The 23502-nt window shown below is 44.4% G+C and overlaps 1 protein-coding gene across 2 annotated transcripts in view; it reads right to left on the bottom strand.

The window, feature by feature from the left end:
• Nucleotides 1-3265: 3265 nt before the first annotated feature.
• KDR (kinase insert domain receptor) overlaps nt 3266-23502 on the bottom strand; it is a 190075-nt gene continuing 169838 nt past the window's right edge. For both annotated transcript variants that reach the window (XM_069631646.1, XM_069631645.1), the window contains 15 exons: nt 22372-22478; nt 21832-21967; nt 20335-20439; nt 19232-19345; nt 18450-18538; nt 16971-17127; nt 15564-15661; nt 15056-15178; nt 14834-14945; nt 14620-14719; nt 13716-13821; nt 10920-11065; nt 8926-9022; nt 8739-8827; nt 3266-6061 (listed from right to left, as the gene is read on the bottom strand). In XM_069631646.1, coding sequence (XP_069487747.1) covers nt 5884-6061; nt 8739-8827; nt 8926-9022; nt 10920-11065; nt 13716-13821; nt 14620-14719; nt 14834-14945; nt 15056-15178; nt 15564-15661; nt 16971-17127; nt 18450-18538; nt 19232-19345; nt 20335-20439; nt 21832-21967; nt 22372-22478 — 1757 coding nt within the window. In that variant the 3' untranslated portion in view covers nt 3266-5883. The remainder of the gene's footprint in view (nt 6062-8738; nt 8828-8925; nt 9023-10919; nt 11066-13715; nt 13822-14619; nt 14720-14833; nt 14946-15055; nt 15179-15563; nt 15662-16970; nt 17128-18449; nt 18539-19231; nt 19346-20334; nt 20440-21831; nt 21968-22371; nt 22479-23502) is intronic.

Genomic DNA, 23502 nt, shown 5'->3' with positions numbered 1-23502 from the left:
ATGTTGATGACACTCAGCTCGTTTTCAGGCTCCCTTGTGCCACCTCTTCTCCCTCTCTGTCTGTCTGAAATCCAGGAGTGGTGTGCTACCAACGACCTCTGCCTTAATGCCAGTAAGACAGAGATCCTCCTCATCTGAAAACCTACACCATCCTTTCCTGTCACTCTCTGGTCGGCCTCCCTTGGCCCTCTCTCTGCGCCCACCTGTGAGGCAAAGAACCTCAGGGTCATCTTTGATTCCACGCTGTCTTTTTTTCTCCACACATCTCTGGCGTCTCTAAGAAGTCAAACTACCAACTGCACCTCCTCATGGGGATTCTTTCTTTCCTCTCCTTCCCCCAGAAGCTCACTCTCTCTAGAGCACTGGTTCTCTCTAGGCTTGACTATTGCAAAAGCTTCTCTCTAAATCTGCCTGCAACTACGCTTCGCCCTCTTCAACTCATCCAGACAGGACTGCGAGACTTGTCCTTGGCCTCAAGCCCAGGGATCGTATCTCTCCAGCCCTGAAATCTCTTCATTGTCTCCCAGTGGCTGTACAGATTAAGTACAAGACACTTTGCATTGTCCACAAGGCCTTCTGGGGCCTGGGTCCTCAATACCTTCAACTCTCCCTTTGAAAATACCTTCCTACTCGAGCTCTTCGCTCCTCCACCTCCAACTCCCTCTGTGTTAGCTGCTTCTCCAAGCAACGAGTTAGGGATAGATCCCTTTCTTCAGCTGGGGACTCTCTCTGGAACAGCCTCCCTGCCTCTCTGAAACATGAAGAGAACCATCTTCAGCTCTGGAAGCACCTCAAGACTTTCCTCTTTGGTTCTGCCTTCGCTCTTCTCTCCCCTGCTGATCCCTATTTGGTTTGGCATTGGGCACCGGGCTACCCTCTGATTTCGGGCCCAGATCCCTGCCCACCCTACTGCATACCTGCACTGCTTCCTGGCAACCCTTGCACTTGGGTCTGTATCTGCAAACCTACAGTCCTCCTCCTGCACTTATTAGACACCCATTATCTGCACCTCATTCTTGCACTTGCCACTTGCTGGCTGCACTTCCTGTTGATGTTTTGATCATGTGTTCAACACTTTCCACTCCTCTCCTGCCCCTTGCACTTTCCCCCTTTCCTCTCCCCTGCACTTGTGTGTTCTCAATATCACTGGGCCTAGGAAGATTGTTGTTTTTGTCCTCCCTTGTTCCCCTCCCTTGCCTCAGCGTGCTTTGAAACACTTGTGTATGAGCGCAATATAAATAAATATCATATCATATCTGGTTTTTCATGTCTCGAAGCTGGAGCCTGATGTTCCTGACAGATTCCGGACGGATGTTATGCCTTGCCCTCCACCAGTGGACACAGTGACTGGACCTGAATTCGAGGTTGATGCTAATTGTGATTCCCGGTATCTCTGGGGCCGTCTTCAGTACATGGTTGACTGGAACGGGTATTCTCCTGCAGATTGTACCAAGGAACCTGCTTCTGGGGTACATGCACCCCGATTGGTGCAACTATTTCATCACCTTCATCTCTCAAGGGCAAACCGGGTTTGGCTCCTCTGGTGAGGGGGCAAACTGTTGCACCTTGTTTTCACCGACATTCTGTGTTGCATGGGTGGCGCCAGCTGCATTACATCGCCTACACCTCCTCATTCAACATGGCGCCACGGCTCGAAGTACCGGCCCAGCTGCAGCAGTGACAGCATGCCTCGTCATCACTGCTCCTCCGTCGGCATTGGTATGGAATGGGGAAAGGCTACAAGTGAGCCGTTGCCATGGACAAGGGCATGTTGCTACTTTCTTGGCAAGATGATCATAAGTTAATTATATCTTGGCTGTAACTTTTTTTTCTCTATCATTTATGAGTTCTTATGAATGTATTTCCACATCGCTTTCCCTTTACATTGTTCTATGTTTTCCTTCAAGACCTTGTCCCTGCGTCTCTGATAAGAATGAAACGCTTACCCTTTCCCAATCCCGAGCTCGAGCTTCTGACTTACCGTCCGTGCCTGACACGGGTAGGCTTATCTTCTATTCTTACCACATACTTAGCGGGTTCCATCCGATCTACCAAGGCTTTCCCTCTTAGCCTTACCTCAGTTTCATTCTCTTCACCTTCTTGTTGCTACAGTGTTTCTGCGTGGAATCTCAGACGTGTCCAGTTAATGAGGCTGTTAGCAGATCCCCACCGGCAGATGAATAGAGAACAACACATCTGAGCCAACCACGACTGTCAATCCTTTGGACCAACTGGGTTTTCTTCTCCAGAGGGTTTCCCTGAGATTCGTGTCGCCCTGCTTCTCGGAATCGGGGAGATAAGGATCTCAGGGAAATTCCTCACATTCTGCTCACCTTTTCTGCCTGACAGGTCAGTCATTTAAGTTGCATGCCTTGTCATAAAACAACTATCACTAGCCAATGACTAGTGGCTAGTCTCTGGGGCCAGAGTCCACGCTATCTACAACTTGCTCCCACTAAATACTCTCCCTCCAGATCTTTAAGTTCCTCTGGCACCAACTCTCTTTGTGTCAAGTGCTTTGCTAAACAGCGAGCTGGTGGCCGATCTCTTTCCTCAGCAGGCTCCCTCTATAGAGCAGCCTCCCCCTTCCTCTTCGTCTTCAGCTGGATCTCCTCAAATTCCAGAAGCTCCTCAAGACTTTCCTTTTCACCTCCTCCTTCCCGTTCTCCCTCCTCTACTAAACCCCACAGTTGCTGAGATTGGTGACCAGGGCCCTTATGTGTCCTGGCCTCCCACACCCAATTGCTTTCAGCCTACGCCCAGTGCATGCAGTTGCCTTAGCACTATCTGGCCTATGCCACCACAGGCCTGCACTTATTTATTGGAAGCTGACCACTCCACCTAGGCACTTACAGCGGCTCACTCCATAGCACTTCTCTCTTGATAAACCTAGCACTTACCCCCAACTCCCTCATCCCTTCTATCTCTCTGCACTTGCACGTTCTAAATGCTCACAAGGTCTAGTGGGTATGCCTCTATCTTTCATTGTTTTATTCGTTTTTCGTTCTCATGTCCCCTCCCTGTTGCCCTGTGGGCGCTTTGAAACACAAGTTACTTGATGTATAAGTGCCTTACCAATGCACAATAAATAAATAAATATTGCACATTTTGCACCCTTTCTATATTTTACATGGTGTACTTGGGAGGGATTGGAAGGACAAATGCCTTGTAGAAAATGTGTGGGTGAAAGAAAGAACACATGTACCACTGGAATCCTGTGGGACAAGGTTTTGATTTGTTTGACTCTTATAAAAAAAGCATTGCGTATTGTCAAAAATGTTTATTTTTTTAAATATTACTATGTAATACTGATATAAAACGAGGCACAAAAATGATCATGATATGTATCTATGTACAATATATTTATAGAGATGTATTTTTATATATTACATTTACTCAAACGTTATAAATAAAGGACATATTCAGGTTGGTCCCGAGTTACGAAACCAACAACAACTTTCATTCATATGCACATTGGCTATTTAACAGTAACGTCGAACCAATACAAGCTGTTGCAAGATTATCAGGCTGCTTTCCATTTTCACTCACTGGTGTTCCCATTAGCAGAGGTTAGGTACTTGCAAGCGGTAACTCTGGTGATGCGTTCCTCTATGCCCACAATAGTTACTTGAGATCCTTGTACGTAACCCCATCGTATTGTCTATTGCACAGTTGCGGCTATGTGCATTATGAGGGCTGGGCTAATAAAACGGGGGCATGCTTGAGGAATATGGATGGGTGAGGAGCTCCCTGCCCATTTCACCATGAAGGACAGTGGAAATGCACTTGCAGTCTTTTGCTTCTGATGAAACCCCTTAACGACCAGGGCTGCATGTGCTCCCACTGGTTTCAAAATGGAAAACAATACTTTATCATGCCTTTTGCACTTTATAAAAGTGCAACCAGTGTGTAGCTGCAGATATGTGACAGAGATTTGGGGAAACTTTTGACCCCATGATACTAGCATATTGGCTGATATACGGGCACCAAGACAAAAATATCATTCAAAGTGATTGATGAGAGCATTTGTATATGCTCATGTATTGCAGCGCGGGCGGGAGCAAAGCAATGGTAAGATAGTGCGTTAACGGATAGCAGAAGATTATCACCAAAATATGTAGAGAAGGTGTTATGGGGCACTTGAGAAGAGGCGTGGGTTTGGAAAAAGGAGTATGGTGCATGGGGGAGCTGAGTGGGGGCAGTGCAGGGAAATGAAAGGGGATCCATTGACGCACCCCCAATGTTATGCAAGGATCCTTGAGTAAACAGCCACTACATATCAACAACATGTTAGTGGTGCACAATACCTTCATTGTCTGATTCCTTGCATTGGTTACAAGGCTGATATACGCCTGCTTTTACACATGTATCTCTGTCAAGGCAAAACCCACTGGCCACACTCCTATTGGGTTAGTAGCCTGTGATTGACATCTCTCTTCTGCAATCCAAACAGGTACGCCATGGTACTCGCCAACCAACCTTACTGCGCTTGCCAGTTGTTTCATACTAACTGTTCATTATTACTAGCAGGGAACCAGTTATGTACGAGTTGGCAGCTATTTGCTTCTGTATAAAAACAAACATAAAAAGCATTGAACTGGCTTTTAGATCCAGAAAAAGATATCGGGCCTGCTACAGAAAGATCTGCACTAGAGCATATAAGGAGATACCAGCGAGCATCTCAGATTAACATCACCTACCACATTCCTGATCAACAAACATCGAAACTGGAGCAAATCTGGAGATGTGGGTGGCGTCCCAAGAGGCCCACGGGAAAATCTGTGGGAATCACTTTTGCGTGCAACCATCTCTGCGATAAGCAAAGGGGCACTTTTGGGGGCCCTTAAAATGCTCCCAGGGATTCTGCTTTTGTAAGAGTCTGTGAAATAGCAGACATTTCAGGTTTTTTTTGGGAGATGCCTCAACAAGTTTAGGGGGGTGTCTTTACCCGTGTTTGTATTTACTCCCACTCCATCTAAAAACAAATATGAGCTCCTGATAGGGCCTCTGCTTATCAGCACATACACCAGCCCTTCAGTAGCATTGTCAGACCGATGCTATGCTCATGCAGCACATACACATGTCTTTGTCACCTGATTTTCCTTCATTTCATCTTACTTTCATCATTACTGTTATTTACAATTGTTGACAACAGACCGGTAGACACGCAGTGTCCATACACCTAATAGTTACAGACAACAACACTTTCATTGCAATTTTAGAAAAATATACATATCTTTGCTTAGGCCAGGGAATGCTACTCTTCAGTAATTTGGCCTAAAACACTCCTGCAAAGGTCCTTCATTGAGTTCACATGATCCACTGGGCAATGCTCTCTTTGCTTATTCGTCCTTCCCAGAAGAACGATTGATTGATTGTCCAAAGGTCTGAACGGTCCGATAAGGACAGAGCACCAGTGGCATATATTTAAGACACTAGCAATATTCCAGTGATTTCCAGTTTTGTCGACAGAAATAGATTATAGGGCCGAAGAAGCATTCCAGTGATTTCCAGTTTTGTCAACAGAAATAGATTATAGGGCCGAAGAAGCATTCCAGTGATTTCCAGTTTTGTCGATGGAAAAGGATTATAAATCCCAAGAAACATCCTAGTGATTTCCAGTTTTGTCGATGGACAAGGATTATAAAAAACCAAAGAAATATTCCAGTGATTTCCAGTTTTCTCGACGGAAAGAGGATTATAAGGCCCAAGACACATTCCAGTGATTTCCAGTTTTCTCTATGGACAGTCATTAGAAAACCAAAGAAATATTCCAGTGATTTCCAGTTTTATCACGGAAAGAGATAATACAACCCAAGACACAGTCCAGTGATTACCAGTTTTGTCGATGGCAAGGGATTATAAAACGAAAGCACATTCCCTTTACACTGTGTGCGTGCAGCAGTTCTGGAGTTGTTTCTCCTGTTGCAGTAGTTGTGTCTCCTCGTTTGAGAAGGTGGTGGTGTCCAAGTCCTCAGAGAGGTACCCCGACTGGTAGCCACTTGTCTGGTGGGATGTTACGGATATAACAGATTCGTTGCTTTTACTGGACACCAGCCCACTGCAGACAAAAAGAAATACAAACATGTGGTTACTTTGCTATAACAGTGTATCGTTATTCCCATCCTGTTCTCACTCAATGATTCCGTCTATCGGACGTGGGGATAGGCTGGGAGGAGCAGTGCAGCAGGAAGTGCATGTAAAGATATTGGCTCTGATCCCTGCGGTTAGGGCGAAGCTGAGAAGATAGCACGGAAGGAGAGTGAGAGCTAGTTGGAGAGAGAGAGGAAGAGAAAGAAAGTTGCAGAGTCAGAGAGGGGTAGAAAGAGAGGGTCAGAAACAGACTGAGACAGCTAAAGAGAGAGCGATAGTGAGAGAGAGAGGCACAGATGAGCTATAACAAAACTGGAGATAAGCAAGGAAACTCGGTTACCCTGTTTGCCTGGACATGACAGACAAATATGGATCTGTTATGTTTCTACACAGGACTATTTCACTGAAGCCCAGGACCCTGAACCCGGTTCCGGCACTGCAGGGATATATCATTTCTGCCAAGCACCTCCTTTGCTGCCTTCTCTCAATGTGGGGGACACCCCGGCAACCTCCTTTCTCTCCCCTGCCCTTCTCCCTAGCGCCCTGTCCTTTGTTCCCCGCTACCCCAGGACCCTCACACCCGTTTCCCAATCTTGAAACATACACACACACACAAACACCACACACATATATAAGCGCACACTCACCCTCACCGCCCACCCCAATCCTCAACGAATGCGCACTAAGTGCATGCGTTGTTCCCATTTTTTCGGTAAAAGTGGGTAATGCCACAAATATCCCCTTGGAGGAGACTTGAGCATCCTAAGTTCTATATTCCATTCTTCCCTCCTCCCTATCAGCACCTCCCTTTCCTGTTCCCACCTTCTCAACCCTGCTCCCTCTTCTGTTATCCTCACAGCACTTTCAAGGAGCCCAAGCTTCAAACTAGTGCTAGGGCACGCCACAGCTCAATCCTGGTCTGTGAAGATCCTTTCCCCCCTGGTGAGGAAGGCCCTCGTCCAAGTTATATGGATGTACATACCCTAGACTCCAAATCTTTCTTCTGCAGGTACAATGCACGGATGAATACCGACTGGAGTTTACCCAGTTATATTGTACGTGTATTACTTGTATTAATGGACTGGTGCGCACTGAGGCCGCTAGGCATGATGCGCGTTACAAGAAATAAATACTAATAAATAAAATGGTCTGTGCTTTACAGACAGGCTTTATGTACAGTCATTATCAGAGTTGTATTGTTATTAATTATTGCTTGTTACGCGCAATACGCCCATAGGCCCATGGGCCTCAGTGGTACACAATGGGCAACAGAGGAGGATTAGCCTTCGCCAAAATCGGATCACGCGCGTAGGAGCGAGTCCATCGAGGTTGATCTCGAGCCTGCAATCTTGACGTGTATGCAGGTTCTACAGCAGTGCTCTCAACCTTCCGAGCCACCACGCAATCTCCCCAAGTGAAGTGTTGGGTAAGGGTGCTAGAGATGCCGTCTAAACGCATGAAAAACAGACCGCATGCACAAGCTTTTTTTATTAGTGTCACCACGTCTGAAGGGACGAAAAAACACCGATAAAAACGTACAAAAAGCACCAGCAAATAACGGGGGCACAATTAAAGGCCCACAGCCTGCAATTTAAATGAAAACAACAACAGTAGCAATTGGGGTCCAGTCCTAAAAAAAAAGTGGTGGGGACTCATTAACATACCAATTGAATGTGGTGTCACCAGAAATTAGCATATTAAGGTGCCCTCTGAAAAAAGTGGGGCGACTGATGAAAAAAGTGAGGGGACTCCTTCCACGCTCAACTTGAGGCCTAATGATTACTGTGGAGAGGAAAAGGTGGACACAGTTGTAGTGCAATAGAAATATGATTACAATGGTGCTTCTGTGTCTTTGTGCAACCCCGTTCGGTCCCTGATTGACAGGTCTCCCTGGGTTTCTCATTTCCTCTTTGAATGCTTGACTGCCCTGATGGTGCTCACAGGAGTTCTGTGTGACTGCACCTGAGGACACTGGTGGAAACGGCGGACGATCAAAATAGGACAATATCTGACCTGTGGGGTCAAGGACCTGGCTGCCGAAGATGGACAATGGAGGGGAAAGCCCTTCCGGCCGGCCCCGTTATCAGCAGACCAAGTCCCGCTGCTGCACTTAAGCCAAGATGCCGTCGGTGGTGCTGTAAATGGTCGGTGCCACGGTTCGCCAATGCCCAACTCATTAGTCATGTGAACAACCTTCCACAAATGAGAGCTTGAGCTTGTCTTGTCAGGTGTTGACACTGGAATCAACACGCTGCACGAATTACTGCAGTGAGTACATTACCAACTGTGCACCATTAGGACACAGTGTGCAACTTCAAAAGCCTTCCCCATTCGGTGGATTTTGAAGATCAAAGACACAGGTTCCCTAGACATCTCGGCTCGCATTGTAGAAACCTTGTGCTGCTGCACTGCTATTTTGCACAGTATTTGCAATGGGGCAAGAGTTGCCCTGGTGTAAAAAAAATGCCTTGAAACAATGCATATTTGCACTCGGCCATTTTGCGCCGCGGTGCACATGCTGTACGAATTTGCATTTGCAATGTCTGTTATGGCCCGTGAGCAGGTAATGCCTGACCTATCCCCCATGCAATCCTTCTGCAGAACTCTACAGCTGCCTTAGCAGCAAATGCGTGTGCTGTCCTTACCTGAAGGATATCGTAGGGCTGACTTTAGCATTTCCCAGCGTTTTCAGTTCCTCTGAGGCCAGGACCATCCCGCTGTCTGTCTGATTGTCCTTTGGAAGTTAAGCACAAGTCAGGGCATGAGAGAATGAATGCTCCAACTGACAGGAAGCCATTTGGTGAGGTGTCACGGGTGCAAGGGTGTCCTTACCTCCTGAATCAGTTTCACTGTAGGCTCCAGCGGGACATCCTCAAAGGTCTTCACGCTGAGTGGCCGGCTCTTCCGTTTGCCACTCTGCAAGTAACGGCTGCAAAACAAAGGCCCGAGACTCAGTAAGCATGCACTTGCCTTTGATAGGACTGCATTTCACAATATCTGTGCTTTGCCAGGGAGAAATGATTGTGCACACAGCAGAACATGCATCGTCCCTGAGAGATGAGCTGAGGAGGGACTCTCTCAAGTAAACCTCACTTAGCAGAACATCTCGCGGTGGATTGGTTGATATCTAAGTCTGCCAACATATGAAGTGGCTAGATTCTCAGCTATCCTTCATAAATCACAGGCAAAGGTATGCTGTGCGAGGCCCATGGGCATGTGGCGCTTTACAAAAATTTAAATAAATAAACGCTCGAGTGGAGAGCTAGTATGCAATGCAAATCCTTCTTAGGACTGGGCAAGTACATGCTGACCCACCTGAATGCCAGCACTAAAGAAGCACTTGGAGTAGCAGAAGACCTCAAACCACACATTTAACTCATCATGTAACCCTACTCTCGACATTGGGGGCCTAATTCACAGAAGAGTTTTATAATGACAAAAACCCATTGGAAAACGCTCTGTGAATAATGGCCATAATGCACAGTTGTAAAGGATGCATCCAAGGTTTGCCACAATTGACTGGCTCAATGGGCCTCATTTCGAGTTTGGTGGTATCTGGGTCATACCACCAAGCTGTATTAATGTTATCGCCACTTGGTCTGGTGATATTTCTGCTGGCGATATAAATCGCCATTTTTTGGGGGCGTCGTTAGGACTCAATGGGGCCTTTTCTGCAGAATTACTGCTGTAGTAATTCCGCGGCAGTAATTCCGCTGAAATTGGTGGAAAGCTGGTGGATTTACCTCCAGCTCATGACTGGATGTGAATCCTCCAACTTTCCGCCAAACCTATAGTTGGTACGTGTGGTAATGTGGTGGCATACAGTAATACCGCTGCTTTTAAACCACACCGCCCAACTTATAATGAGGCCTGTGTGTTTTGTTGGGAGTGGCTCATATACTTCCCCCTAAATTCTCAGACTTCTCGCTCCTTCAAAAGGCTGCTACTTGCTGTGGTTTGCATGGGGACAGAGGAGAGTGTCTTTAGTAAGCGAGTTCCTAGAAGGTGGAGAAGTTTTGCAATCAGCATAAGAAAGGATTGGAGTCATTTGGACGCACATCAATTTGTTAGAAGCTAGGATATGGGCAGCCCATGATTGAGGGACATCAGAGCTATGGGCTTCCTCAAAGCTCAAATGAGACTTTTAACATTACAATTTCATCTTACATTATCACTCTACTAACTGGACACCCTATACATGCCAGTGCTAACCTAGGTTGCAATTTATTGTGACTAGAAATATGTAATCCTAAATAACAGAACACCTTCACAACTAGCTCACTTTGTGTATTTATGAATGATTGACAGCTATATCATCTTGCCAGCATCAGAGTTTCTAAGTTAATTGGAAAAGTGGCAATGTATTTGTTTCCAATCATGTACACAAATGCCCTTATTGGGTAGCCAAGAAATATTCAACGGTGGTATGATTGCTCTATTACCCCCATTTGGATAGTTCAGGGGCTAAGTGCGCCTCGACATGCAAGTTGAATCCCCAGCAGGGCTGAATAAGTGCTTCCTCCTTCCGAGGGCAATTAATTAGGTACCATTAAGTTGGACAATAATAACAGCTATTATTGCAGCGCTTAGAAGTGGAAGGATTCAGGTCCGAATGGCTGTATGCAAAGCTGTATTAATACTATTTGACATTTTGGCACTACCTTTGAAAAGCACAACAGAAGGCTCATTTGGGCTTTCAATATTCAAAAGAAGGAGTTAAGAAGTGAAAAAAGCAGCTAAAGTATGTTTCCTTCTAAGTGTTCACCCCCTTCCCACCTAAACCCCTTCCTCTCCGGATAGGATGTTTTCCAGATATAGAGCAGTACCTTATTCCGGCTTCATTGTCATAATGGAATTTCGGATCACACATTTCCTCTTCCTCTGTACAGGAAACAGGTGAAGTCGGCAAGGAGAGCCCTGAATCTTCATCTATGTTGAAACATCCTCCCATCGGAACATATTCTTTACCATCCTGCAATATAAAAGCAACCACGTTAAGCGTGCCACGAGAATTAACATTACAAAGCAGTTTATTAAGTAGAAGGAGATGCATACATCGTATGCATGCACTCCTTTTAAAAGCATTTATATGGCAAAAAGCTTCAACCAGAGCCACAGTAAAAAGTACTCCTTGCAAAGACCTGAACAACTCATAAAACGTCATTGCAATGGAGTTAGAGCAAGGCAAGCAGAAGTGTTTTCTTAGTCTGAAAAGTCCACTGTTACCCAATGCTTAAAGTCAGTAACAAAAAGAAAGTGCTCCAAGAAAGAGCACAGTACACCATCTGTTGCTCAATATGTTTTTGTTTCTATACAGAAGGGTCAACTAAAACAAGATGGAAAGAGGCCTCCAGAACAGAGACACTGCTACACAGAATACTTAAGATGCTAGAATGAGCTCTACAATGTTAGGTAAACAACACGCATGCAAAGGAATTGCTTCTGGTAGTTTGGGGACCCCCAGAAAGAGAGACCTGGAGGGCCAAACAGAGCGCCCCCTTCCCCCAGAGCTAAGACCTACGCAGCCAGTTTTGAAAAAACAGCAAATCCAGTTGAAGCCAGTGTAGGGAATTTAAGATCCAAGAGAGTCCACATAGGGAATCAAAGATCCAAGTGATGCCAGTGTAGGGAACCTAAGAAATCTAAGATCTGAGTGATACCAGTGTAGGGAACCTAAGAAATGTAAAATCTGAGTGATGCAGTGTAGGGAACCTAAGAAATCTAAGATCTGAGTGATGCCAGTGTAGGGAATCTAAGAATTCTAAGATCTGAGTGATGCCAGTGTAGGGAACCTAAGAAATCTAAGATCTGAGTGATGCCAGTGTAGGGAATCTCAGATCCGAGAGACACCAGTGTAGGGAATCAAAGATCCAAATGACACCAGTGTAGGGAATCAAAGATCTGAGTGATGTCAGTGTAGGGAATCTAAGATCCAGGGAACGCCAGTGTAGGGAATCAGAGACCCATGGGTAGGGAATCAAAGATCCGAGTGATGCCAGTGTAATTAATCTAAGATCCAGGGGAAGTCAGTGTCAAGAATCCAAGATCCAAGAGAGCCCACACAGGGAATCAAAGATCCAAGTGATGCGACTGTAGGGAATCTAAGATCTGAGTGATGCCAGTTTAGGGAATCTCAGATCCGAGAGACACCAGTGTAGGGAATCAAAGATCCAAATGACACCAGTGTAGGGAATCAAAGATCTGAGTGATGCCAGTGTAGGGAATCTAAGATCCAGGGAACGCCAGTGTAGGGAATCAGAGACCCATGGGTAGGGAATCAAAGATCCGAGTGATGCCAGTGTAGGGAATCTAAGATCCAGGGGAAGTCAGTGTCAGGAATCTAAGATCCAAGAGAGCCCACATAGGGAATCAAAGATCCAAGTGATGCGACTGTAGGGAATCTAAGATCTGAGTGATGCCAGTTTAGGGAATCTCAGACCCGAGAGACACCAGTGTAGGCAATCTAAGGTCCAAGTGACACCAGAGTAGGGAATTTCCGATCGAGAGACACCAGTGTAGGGAATCAAAGATCCGAGTGACACCAGCATAGGGAATCAAGGATCCGAGTGACACCAGTGTAGGGAATCAAAGATCCAAGTGACGGCAGTGCAGGAAATCTAAGATCCAAGTGATGCCAGTGCAGGGAATCTAAGATCCAAGTGATGCCAGTGCAGGGATTCTAAGATCCAAGTGACGGCAGTGCAGGAAATCTAAGATCCAAGTGATGCCAGTGCAGGGAATCTAAGCTCAGAGAGACACTAGCATAGGGAATCTAATATCCAAGTGATGCCAGTGTAGGGAATCTAAGCTCCGGGTGACGCCAGTATGGGGAAATCTATCATCTGAGTGACACCAGTGTAGGGAAACTGAGATCCAAGTGACAGTACTCTATAGAATCTAAGACCTGAGTGATGCCAGTGTAGGGAATTAAAGATCCAAGTGATGCCATTGTAGGGAATCTAAGCCCAGAGAGGCACTAGCATAGGGAATCTAAGATCTCAGTGACGACACTGTAGAGAATCTAAGATCCGAGAGACACCAGTGTCTAAGATCCAAAAGACCCAAGCGTAGGAAATTAAAGATCCAAGTGATGCCAGTGTAGGAAATCTCAGATCCAAGTGACGACAGTGTAGGGAATCTAAGCTCTGGGAGACACCAGTTTTGGGAATCTAAGATCCAAGTGATGCCAGTTATAGGGAATATAAGATCGGAGAGACAGCAGTGTAGGAAACTAAGATCGGAGAGGAGCTAGCAAAAGGAATATCAGGTCCAAGTGATGCCAGTGTAGGGAATCTAAAATCTGAGTGATGTTAGTGTAGGGAATCTAAACTCCAAGAGACACTAGATTAGGGATTCTAAAATGCAAGTGACACCAGTGTACAGAATCTAAGATCCAAGTGATGTAGTCAAGAGTGTTTCTGGGGATAAACTCCAATGTCCACTGTTTTTCGTAAAATAATAAGACTTACCGTTTCAACATATCAAGTCCGATAAGTAAAATAATGCTGACAAGTAGCTATGTAAATGTTCCTGGTAGATTACAGTAAAGATTACATATATGTAACATGCCACGGTTCTGCCAAAACATGTTAGTTGTGTCAAGCTGTGGCCCATTAGTTTACCTGCTGAGCACTTGACTGCAGTAAGTTTCCCAGGTGTTCCACCAACTCTGAAAATGTTGGCCTCATTTTGGGATCTCCGTACCAGCAGTCCAGCATTGTCTGATAGCTAATTGAAAAAACAGCATCCACATTGTTAATCCACTAAGGAAATGACTCAGCCACATCCAGAGCATGCTGCCGCTTGATCACACGTGCCAAAAAGCTGGTCTTGCACTCACTGTTCAGATATTTTATTAAAATGTATTTTTGCATGTTGCCAAGATATGTTGCAGTAGCAATGGTAGGTCTGATTATAAGTTTCACGCAAAGGGAGAAAAAGAAACGTTGGCCACAGTTTAGGGTCTATTTGCCCAAGTGGATACAGGGCATACAAAATATGAAATGACCGTCTGATATGAATCATCAGACATCTGACTATCAGGGGCCTGCAACCTGTGCCTCCCCAGATGTTTTGGCCTTCAACTCCCATGATCACTCACCTTTGACTCTGCTGTCTAGGGATGATGGGAGATGCTGTCCAAAACATGTCATGAGCCAAATGTTGCATACCCTTTATAGATTATATGATATTTGTGGTTCTTTAAAGGCAGCAATGCCCGACCTCTTATTGAAAACATTCATATGAGCTTTTGAGACCACAATGGTCACGTCTAGTAAAACGAGTTTCGTTTGTGGTCCTCCTAGGATCTCGCATATATTTCTATGCCTCAAAGGTGATAAATGAATAAAGGGAATGTTGAACCCCCCCAGAATCTGGTATCTCATGGACTCCCCATGGCAGTGAACTTATTCTCTATGATAACTTTCACATGCCACGTTCAATATTCTAGCCATGCAAACTGCCTTTAAGTGACTAGAGGGAGAGAAAAGAGACAAGTGTTCTACTTAAGTCTTAATAACTCACATTTCTAATGTTGCATACTCTGGGGATCTCATCCTAGTTCCATCTTTTAACCTTCTGCAGAAATCCTCATCAATGTGTACGCCGGGATACGGAGAGGCGCCTGGAGGATTAAAAAAAACACTGTCAACTTTAATATTTCTATCCACTTTGAGCATGTTGAAAGTTCATTCAAAAGAGCTTAAATGCCTTTCAATCCATACATAATTTTTCTTACCCAATGAAAAGATTTCCCACAGCAAGATACCGTATGACCACACGTCACTCTGTGTGGTGTACACGCGGTCGAAGATGGTTTCTGGTGCCATCCATTTCAGAGGCAGCCTAGCCTGGAAGCAGGAAAATGGTGTATCAGACAAAGAGCTACCGGGTTTCCTTGCCGTGGAAGCAATACAAGTGTAAAGGCAACAACCACCTGATAATGCCAAACTGAACTTACATCTCCTTTCCGGACATAATCTGGATCTTTGTAGATGTCTCGGGCCAGGCCAAAGTCACAGATCTTGACCACATTGTTTTCTGACAAGAGTATGTTGCGAGCTGCCAGGTCCCTGTGGATGCACTGCCAAAAATATCAAAACAAGGTTGTCAAATGTTGTTGTAGCTCATCTCTGATGGACAAGCTTCTCTTCTTCATATCTGCACTCACTCTGGATGGATGTACACAGCAACAAACGAGCCCAAAAAGAAAACCAGCTTTGGATCAAAAGCATTAGGAGGTTTTGCTTGGAAGATGCTTTAGTATATTTATTTTTATTGACAGTAAAGCAACATGTTATCTTAAATAAAAATCTATTTACCTAGTAAATAACCTTGATTTATGGGGGACAGCTATCTCATTTACTTCACTGCAATTCAGTGCATACTAATACACCAAGTCTCCAAGCATAGTTTACTTGTCCTTGGTTACTGAATATATGCAGATCCATGGATACATGTGATCTTACCTTACGAGAAGCAAGAAATTCCATTCCCCTGGCCACCTGGAAGCTGTAGCAGATGAGGTCTTCCAAGCTGAGTGGGTTTTTGCAAAGTTCTTCAGAGCCTATGTCAGGGAACAGAGAAAATCCTTTATGGAGAAGAAAGCAGACTGAACATTTCTTAACGAGTCCTGGTAGAATACATATGTATCGGTGGGGAGGGAGGGAAGTGCTATGACCTCTGCAGTGCAACAGGCTAAGGAGCATCAACTTCGTGAGGGATTGGATATTGAGGCTAAGGAGGGGGGTGAACCAAAGCGGCCCTGTGTAGTGGCCATTCAGCACGGACGAGATAGCACAGACATGGAGCCGGCAAAGGAGTCCAAGATTTGTATTCAAGGTGCGTAGATTTACTTTAGCTATTAATTACATATTTTGTCAAGATTGCAGACAATGGGGTTTAGAGTACACTTAGGGCGGTTGACTCAATGCGATTGGGCTCAAGATATGGGAAAGAGAAGCAGCATTTGATCATTAGGAATTAACAGTGACTCTTAAAAGCAAGCAATCTAAAAACCATTTGGACATGAAACTGGTATCTACTGGAGTAAAAGGTAAGTACAGAAAGAAAGTAAACGTGTCAGGAAGAAGCCGAAGACAACACCAAGACGTTTATGAGCAAAACAATATAAGGGCGAGGGGCTGGAGAGCAAGAAATGGAATTTGGAGCATTGCAATAAGAGCAGGTGTATGGTGATAAGACTCACAGCAATTGCTGTTCGACACTAAGACAGTGAGTGTGAAATGTGTTGTGCATGCAAGAGCTTCACGCGGTGTGTGTATACATGGGGCATACAAATGTTGGGTGTTAACTGAATTTGAGCGGTTGCAAATTGTTCCTGATTTTAGATTCAAAGTGTGAACATGCAATATAAATGTAACTAGTTTGTAGTCATAGGGGCGGGTCATGAATGCTGATGAAGAGAGGGTGGGTGGTGTGGGGGAGTCTAATCTATGGCAAGCTGCAGCTGACTGACTTTCGGTAGATGTATCCAGGAACCAATCAGAACTTTAATAGTGCTGGGACTAACACTTGTGAAAACACTAAGGACCAAACTGAATTTTTGGACAAATGTGTGGCACTCGGATTGTCACTAGGGTTTCTTAGCAGAGAGAAATTCAGAAAGTGAGGCAGAAAGTGTAGGAGTAAAGGTGGCTGGAGAAGATGAAAAAACAAAGTCCAGGATGTCAGAAGACGGTATGCCAAACATTATATATGAGGCAAGTATCCGTGGTGTAATGGCTATTGCAAGATGTAGTAGTACATTTGTAGTAGTACGTCTAGAGGAGCTACAGAACAGCAGCTGTTTGTGAGCTGACTGCAAAGCTACTCGCAGAGGTGACAGCACCGCAGCAATCTGTGTGTTCTCCTACCTTCTTCTTCCTCCACATCGCTGAGGGATTTCTCTTCCGCAAACCCAGAGCTGGTTGAGCTCTGACTACTGGTAATGCTGTCCAAACGGCGTTTCACTTCTGCAGGGATATCCCCGGCGTATCTTTCCCTTCCATTCCTAAATCTTCCTGCTTTAGTCTGCAATGAAATGTACATTGTCTAAATTATGAAAATAACCCGGAAAATACAAAGGAAATTACACTCTACAGTGTGTCTATGACACTAAAAGTAATATTTTTTCTCTGGGACATGGAACATCTAAAGGAATAGAGCAAAGCAAAATCTTAGACTTATCAGACCTACAAGGCATGCATATAAACACTCGGACAAACAGACTGTTAGCAAACAGGCAGGGGCGGCAGTCAATCAGGTTGCTCCAAACCCAGGGTGAATCTAATGATCTTAGCCCAGTTTCGGAGCAAGCTGAACACTGCTCACACCTGCCCTGCCATCTTCCTCTCTCCCCTTCCCAGCGTTCCCGGTCTCCCGTCCATATCCCTTTGGCCACTGGGCTCCAACTCATCTGTCGGTTTTTCAGCACCACCGCCCGCCACTCCTTTGATATTGGGGAAACATGGAAATGAAACAGCCCCGCCTTCCATTGGCATTGGGACCATATTAGATATTTGTTTTGATGATCGACAAAGCCAACAGGCTGAGAAGATTCATTGGCCAGCATATGCAGAACGGCGTGAGCTTTCCCTTTACTCAAGGGCTCGAGCAGGAAGCATGCATTTGTCGGATGGAGTGGTGAAGATGGTCATTTTGGTGACTCCTCTTTCATAATAGGTACAATGTCTATAGTATCATCATCTACCATAGGGAAATGAAGTTCTTGTTTTGCCAAGTACCCAGGAATAAAATAGTGTACCAACCCTGCCCCTTTACACTTTGCAACTGGTTTCTGTCTACAATAAATGTGTAACCAAATGAAGGGTAGATACCAGCCCCAGTTTCTTGGGGAGATAGTCGGGCATTCCATGAGGAAAACCCCTTTATGACCCTTAATGGGCAATGTTGATTGAAATAACGCAAAGGGAGACACCTGGAACAACACCAGCTTTGCACTGTCTTGACCAGCAAATATGTGACTTGGTGAGAACGGTCTTAACTATTTTTACTTTTAGTCCTTTCGTGCATTTGAGTGCAGGTGTCAACAAGAAACTCTAACCTCTACCACCTGCCCATCCCAATTGTCTCTTTCTTGAGTTGCCATGTGGTGAGCTCACTCGTCACGTATAAATCATGATGAGCAGTATGGCCAGGAATCTCTATGGTTTCGTCTGCTTACAATTATAATTGGATTGGTCAGCATCATTCTACCTTATCAATATCAATACTTAACACACAATACAATATTGAACATGTCACCTTTCACCATGAGCCGCAGTCAATTTCTATTGTACATTAGGATCTATTGAAAGGGAAATTTGCCAGCATCACCGAAAATGAAATCTCACCTTGAACGACACAAAGTCATTTCTCTTGCTTCTTAAGTAGGTTGACAAATTCCCGAATCTACAAAATTCCACGATCACCATAAGAGGCCCTGCATAAAAATAAAACAGAACCTATATTGGCAATGTCCTGCTTAACATAGAAAACGCAGACAAAATCTGTTGCATTCTAATTTGTATCACTAGATGAACTATTGGTTAAGGTATCAAATTGTCTATAAAATGAAGAGGATGAACAAAGTGGGCTAATTGCATATTCCAAAACCTGGTACCTAGACTTTAAAGAAATTGATTCCCAAATAATCTAACAAGTATTTTGACTATTCCTCTGAAAAGACCTTCAGAATAATATTTTCCTATGTGTGGAGATGGAAGGATATTTGGTCCAGTGGTTTATGATAAGGCTGTAGAACAGGAAGACTGTGGGTCTAATAATAGTTACCCCACTTAGATAATGATGGTGATCTTGGGAATGTCCATAAATCTCCTTGTGATGCAGATCCATTATTTTGAAAACATTTAAAGTGCTAATCCCCAACCATTGGGTGTTATAAGTGAAAAATACCACACATAAATTGGGCAGATGTATGGAATAAAATCAGATGGGGCGATTGAAACCTGTGACCATCATGAGGCCATTCACTGAATGTGTTAGCTTTATTGATTACAAGAATAGGCAGTGAGACATCAACATTTCTACACCAAAGATGTTTGTTGTCTCCATCCTGAGAAAATATGATGAGGTCTGATCCCCAGTAAAGATGCAAGTCCTAGAGCCCCCTCACCTCCAGGTTTGGTGCAGGCACCCAGCAAGTTGACGACATTGAGATGCTGGCCGATGTGAATGAGAATTTTGAGCTCTGACATCAAGGCCCTGTGTTCACTGGATGTCGCCTCATCTGGAAGACAAAGAAAGGGGTCTTGGTCACTGCAGAACAATGCATTCCTTTTCTCTAATCGGTAGATGGAGCACTCCCTTCGTGTCTTTTCCAAGATGTCACTACTTAGAGAAACCTACGTTCTTCCTGATAACTTGGAACCCAAACAGTCACAAGATATCACTATTTTAGTGAAGCCTAACTTGAATGGGAAAAGTAGTTTTTGTGTGAGAAAACACCACGGGATCTTGCAAAGATGATACCTTTATTAGGCAAGCCCTGCATAGGTCTCTTCCTTGCACACTGTAAATTGTCTCAACCCATGCAGCCCATATAACATAAATTACTATTTGCTGAGTAATAAATATCCTTAATCTAACCTCAATCAAGTTTAATCATTTAGATATGGGGCATACAAGAGCAAATATGCAATCACGAGTGACACAACTGTGGATGAACCTTGGAGCTGTGCATTCGTTGACACTCAAACACTGTGTGCATACTAACCTGATCTATGCTAGAAGTATGTGTTGAACAAATACAAGCTGCCTAACATGGAGTCAGAAACTATGCATGCCAAACATAATAAACAATCATATGAAGAGTTTTTGACCATGGTATATAATACTAAAAGCTGCATGTAAAAGTGAAAAAAGTTTTAAAGTGATGACAGTAGAAGTTTTTCAATAACTAATAAACAAAGGCTATATATATCCAAACAGCTAAAATGGTTTATTTTACTCCGAACGGACTAGTGCAAACATCTGAATGGAACTGGACGTTCCAGTGGTGTGCAACAGCAATTGCAAATTCTAAAAAGTGTTCAATATTCCCTTGTGAAATCTGTTTACATATCCTACAGCCTCAATGTTTTTATTTATTTAATTTATTCGTAAAGCACGAAACACTGGCCCTGAGGCATGGAGGCTGGCTACAGACGTCTATGTGATCAGTGTAATCTCCAAAGTGACCGCATTTAGGCTTATATTTTAAAGGCATTTTGAGATTACCTTTCAACATTTTGACTGCCACTGTTCTGCAGGTTGCAAATTTGTCGATTCCAAAAGCGTCGGCTTCCAGGACTTGTCCAAAAGCACCGCGCCCAAGTGGTTTACCTAGTGGAGAGAGTGAGAAGCGTTAGCTGTGTTGTGAAAGAGGCCTAGCAATACAGGTCAACTCTGGAAGTCTTTAGTTATTTGCATATATCAGTGACCCCCTCCTGTAAATATACTGTTTCCGATATGGCCCGTCTTGATTCTTTCTGGAGACTTTCAAAGGCCATGGCTCAAATGTCATGTCCTTACTCAGGTGCCTTATGTCAAAACACATTTTGTGGGCAGAACAACGTCCATTTCATTTAGTATGTGCCATCCCAAAAATGCATCGAGCAAATGTGCTTTGCTAGAACTGTTTTCTGGGCAACTGTCTGTACATAGGCCATGAAACACACAACATGAATCTTTTCAGAGTAGCCCACATCCCCAAGGGCACAAGCTAGTGAGCAACGATGGTGAGGCTGTACTGTGTACATAGTTCACGGTCTACGGGGCTGCACTTCCTATTGATACATAAAAGAATTAGGAGTTGCACACAGGTGTTCCCTAATTTGTGCGCTTGCCTGCGCTTTGTTCAAGTCATCCAGCAGTGTATTGCTACCTGAGCCCTGTTATTTAATGGCTCCTGAGTGCAGTCTCTTTCTTGCCATGCCTATATTATGTTCAATCCCTTCCAAGTGCTGCCCCTTATTGGCAACATGTTTTGGATGATGTTACCCTCTGACCAGTAGTACAGGAGTCAAGTCCTAGAAATAAAAGTGGCGGGGAGGGGACGGGCTCATCAACAAACTCAATGGGATATGATGTTGCCAGAAATTAGCATATCAAGCTGAAATATGCACATTCCATTAAATTGGCTATGCATAGCCATCCAGATTGCACAGAAGTAATGGAATTTGCCTTTAATAAAATCAATACACACATAAAACCATGAGAGGTTTTTTCTTCTAATAGTGTTTTTGAAAACATTGTGCATGTTTTAAACTCCAAGAACCAATACAAATGTTTTCCCTGGAACTTGCAGTGATGAAATGAAACATTTCACCTTTAGTTGTTAGTTATTTTCCATCCGGTTACATAGTGCAGAGGTGAAGTGTCCGGCCTGCGAACCAGACGAGAGGCTTTAATTCAAAGAGGCCATTCAATGTTTCTCATGTTAGCTAGAGGGACTGAGTCCACCCGAGTCCATCCAAGTGTACCCTCGACTTGAGCCCTGGAGTAGCCGCAGTAGTCCAATACACAGAGAATGGGACCGGCACCACTCTGCTGCCCTCTCCAACCTTCAGCTTCTCTGTCTGGCCAGACCTAGGATTTGTGTTTGTTCTTTCAAACCTCGGATTATTTGGCCAGTGGGCTCAAATACCTCTGCATTAAGTGCATGACTAAAATAAAGCCTGCCATAATGGTGTTATACGTGTGTACAGGCCAGGCATTGTTTTAATGAATACATACCTAGTTTCAGACGGTCTCTGGGAAACTCCCATTTGCTGGCATCATAGGAGAGACGTTCGTACTGCTCACATAGCGGGACTTCGTCGGGGTCCATAATTATGGACAAGAAGCCCCCCTTTAGCTCATCATCTCTGGGCTGAAAAACAATAACATTCTAGGTCACACACACAGCACACTGTGCTGCCTCAACAAACAACACCTCATCCCTTCTGCCCTAGATCTCCCCAGTGATGCAGGTCTAATGTCCCCCTCTTTCCCCGCCTGCCCAGCAGCACCACAGATGCATCTGTAGACTGTAATTAGTTAATGGAGCTTTCACAAGGGAAAAGAGATGTGGTGTTTTTTTCGGAGATCCCACTCAATTAAAAGCAAATTAATTGACCCTTAGGAACCCATCCAAGAATGCCATGGCGCTGAGCAAAAAATGTGCCTGTTGATTTAAGAACAATGAAGCAAAACAACACAAAAGGGCCTGAGTCAGATTACATTTGTCATGCAAGAGAAGCGCTCATAGGACAGCCAAGGGAACAGTTGCCTTACCCGCTTTACACTCCGGAGAATGATTACGAGAAGCATCCAGAAGAACAAGGCAATCACCCCTGTGCCAACCAGAATAATGAGCTCCAGATTTGTCTTCTCTTCCGACCCTACAAAGAACATTCAGCATGACAACGACAGTCAGAACAGAGCCGGTACAGTGGGTCATTAGTTCATACTTCGCACAAACTGCGATAAACACTGAAGTGGGTAGGCACCACTGCTGACAAGGACCATTTCGATGCTAATACACAAACAATCCCACTTCCTTCAGGTCTATCTCGGGAACAGGTGAAGGTGAAAGGCATCAAGGGGGTGATACATAGACAGCTTCACGCCATGTGCTAGATATGCAATGGAAGCAAATGTTCACTTTAACCTGGGTTCCAAGTTATGCTCTGCCACAATAACACATATAACTATAGTTAAGTTGCTTCAATTACTGTTTCTTCGCAAATAGTGTTCCTGGACAGATTAGATATAACTTGACCACGTAGAAGGTATTAGAGAGGTTGATAACAGAGATACAAATCGAAACAGTACTTCTTAGCAGCAAGGAGTGGCGCTTTGGTTTGAGAAAGTGTAATAGGGGATTTTTCTTAGTGATGGTTTGGTTAGAACATGGTTCTGCAACCTTTGGCTCCCCGGCTGTTTTGGATCACATCTACAGTCAGCCGTAGCCAGCAGAGTCAATGGTGAAGGTTTGTAGGAGTCATGGTACAGAACATCTAGAGAGTCACAGCACGCAGACTGCTGGAACATTGAGAAGGAGTCACATGTTTCTGCACGAGTGTCGAAGTTGGCAATGTGTGTTTAGGATAGAGGTGCACATTGAGGGAGGGATAGATGTAGCACCAGTGCTTGTGTTTGTCCCCCAGTAGGGTGACCGGATTTTGAAGACAAAAAAACAGGACGCCAACAACACCACACTTGTAATGTATGTCTGATTTTTTGGGGTGTTTTTATCCCCAAAGTAAGAACACGCTAAATTGTTGTTTCCGTAGATATGGTAAAGGATAGAGGAATATTCAGCCCTCAAAATGAAATCCTTGCATTGGAGAAAGAAAGGAGTTCCTCTGCAAGCCTTGACAACATGGGGTATTGAGACGTGAACTTCATAACATTGAAATGTAT

This window comes from Ambystoma mexicanum, chromosome 6q (genome assembly GCF_040938575.1).
Source record: "Ambystoma mexicanum isolate Mex_15411 chromosome 6q, UKY_AmexF1_1, whole genome shotgun sequence".
In the NCBI taxonomy this organism is placed as follows: Eukaryota; Metazoa; Chordata; class Amphibia; order Caudata; family Ambystomatidae; genus Ambystoma; species Ambystoma mexicanum.
Note: the sequence above shows the minus strand (reverse complement) of the source record. Positions and strands in the feature narration are given on the sequence as shown.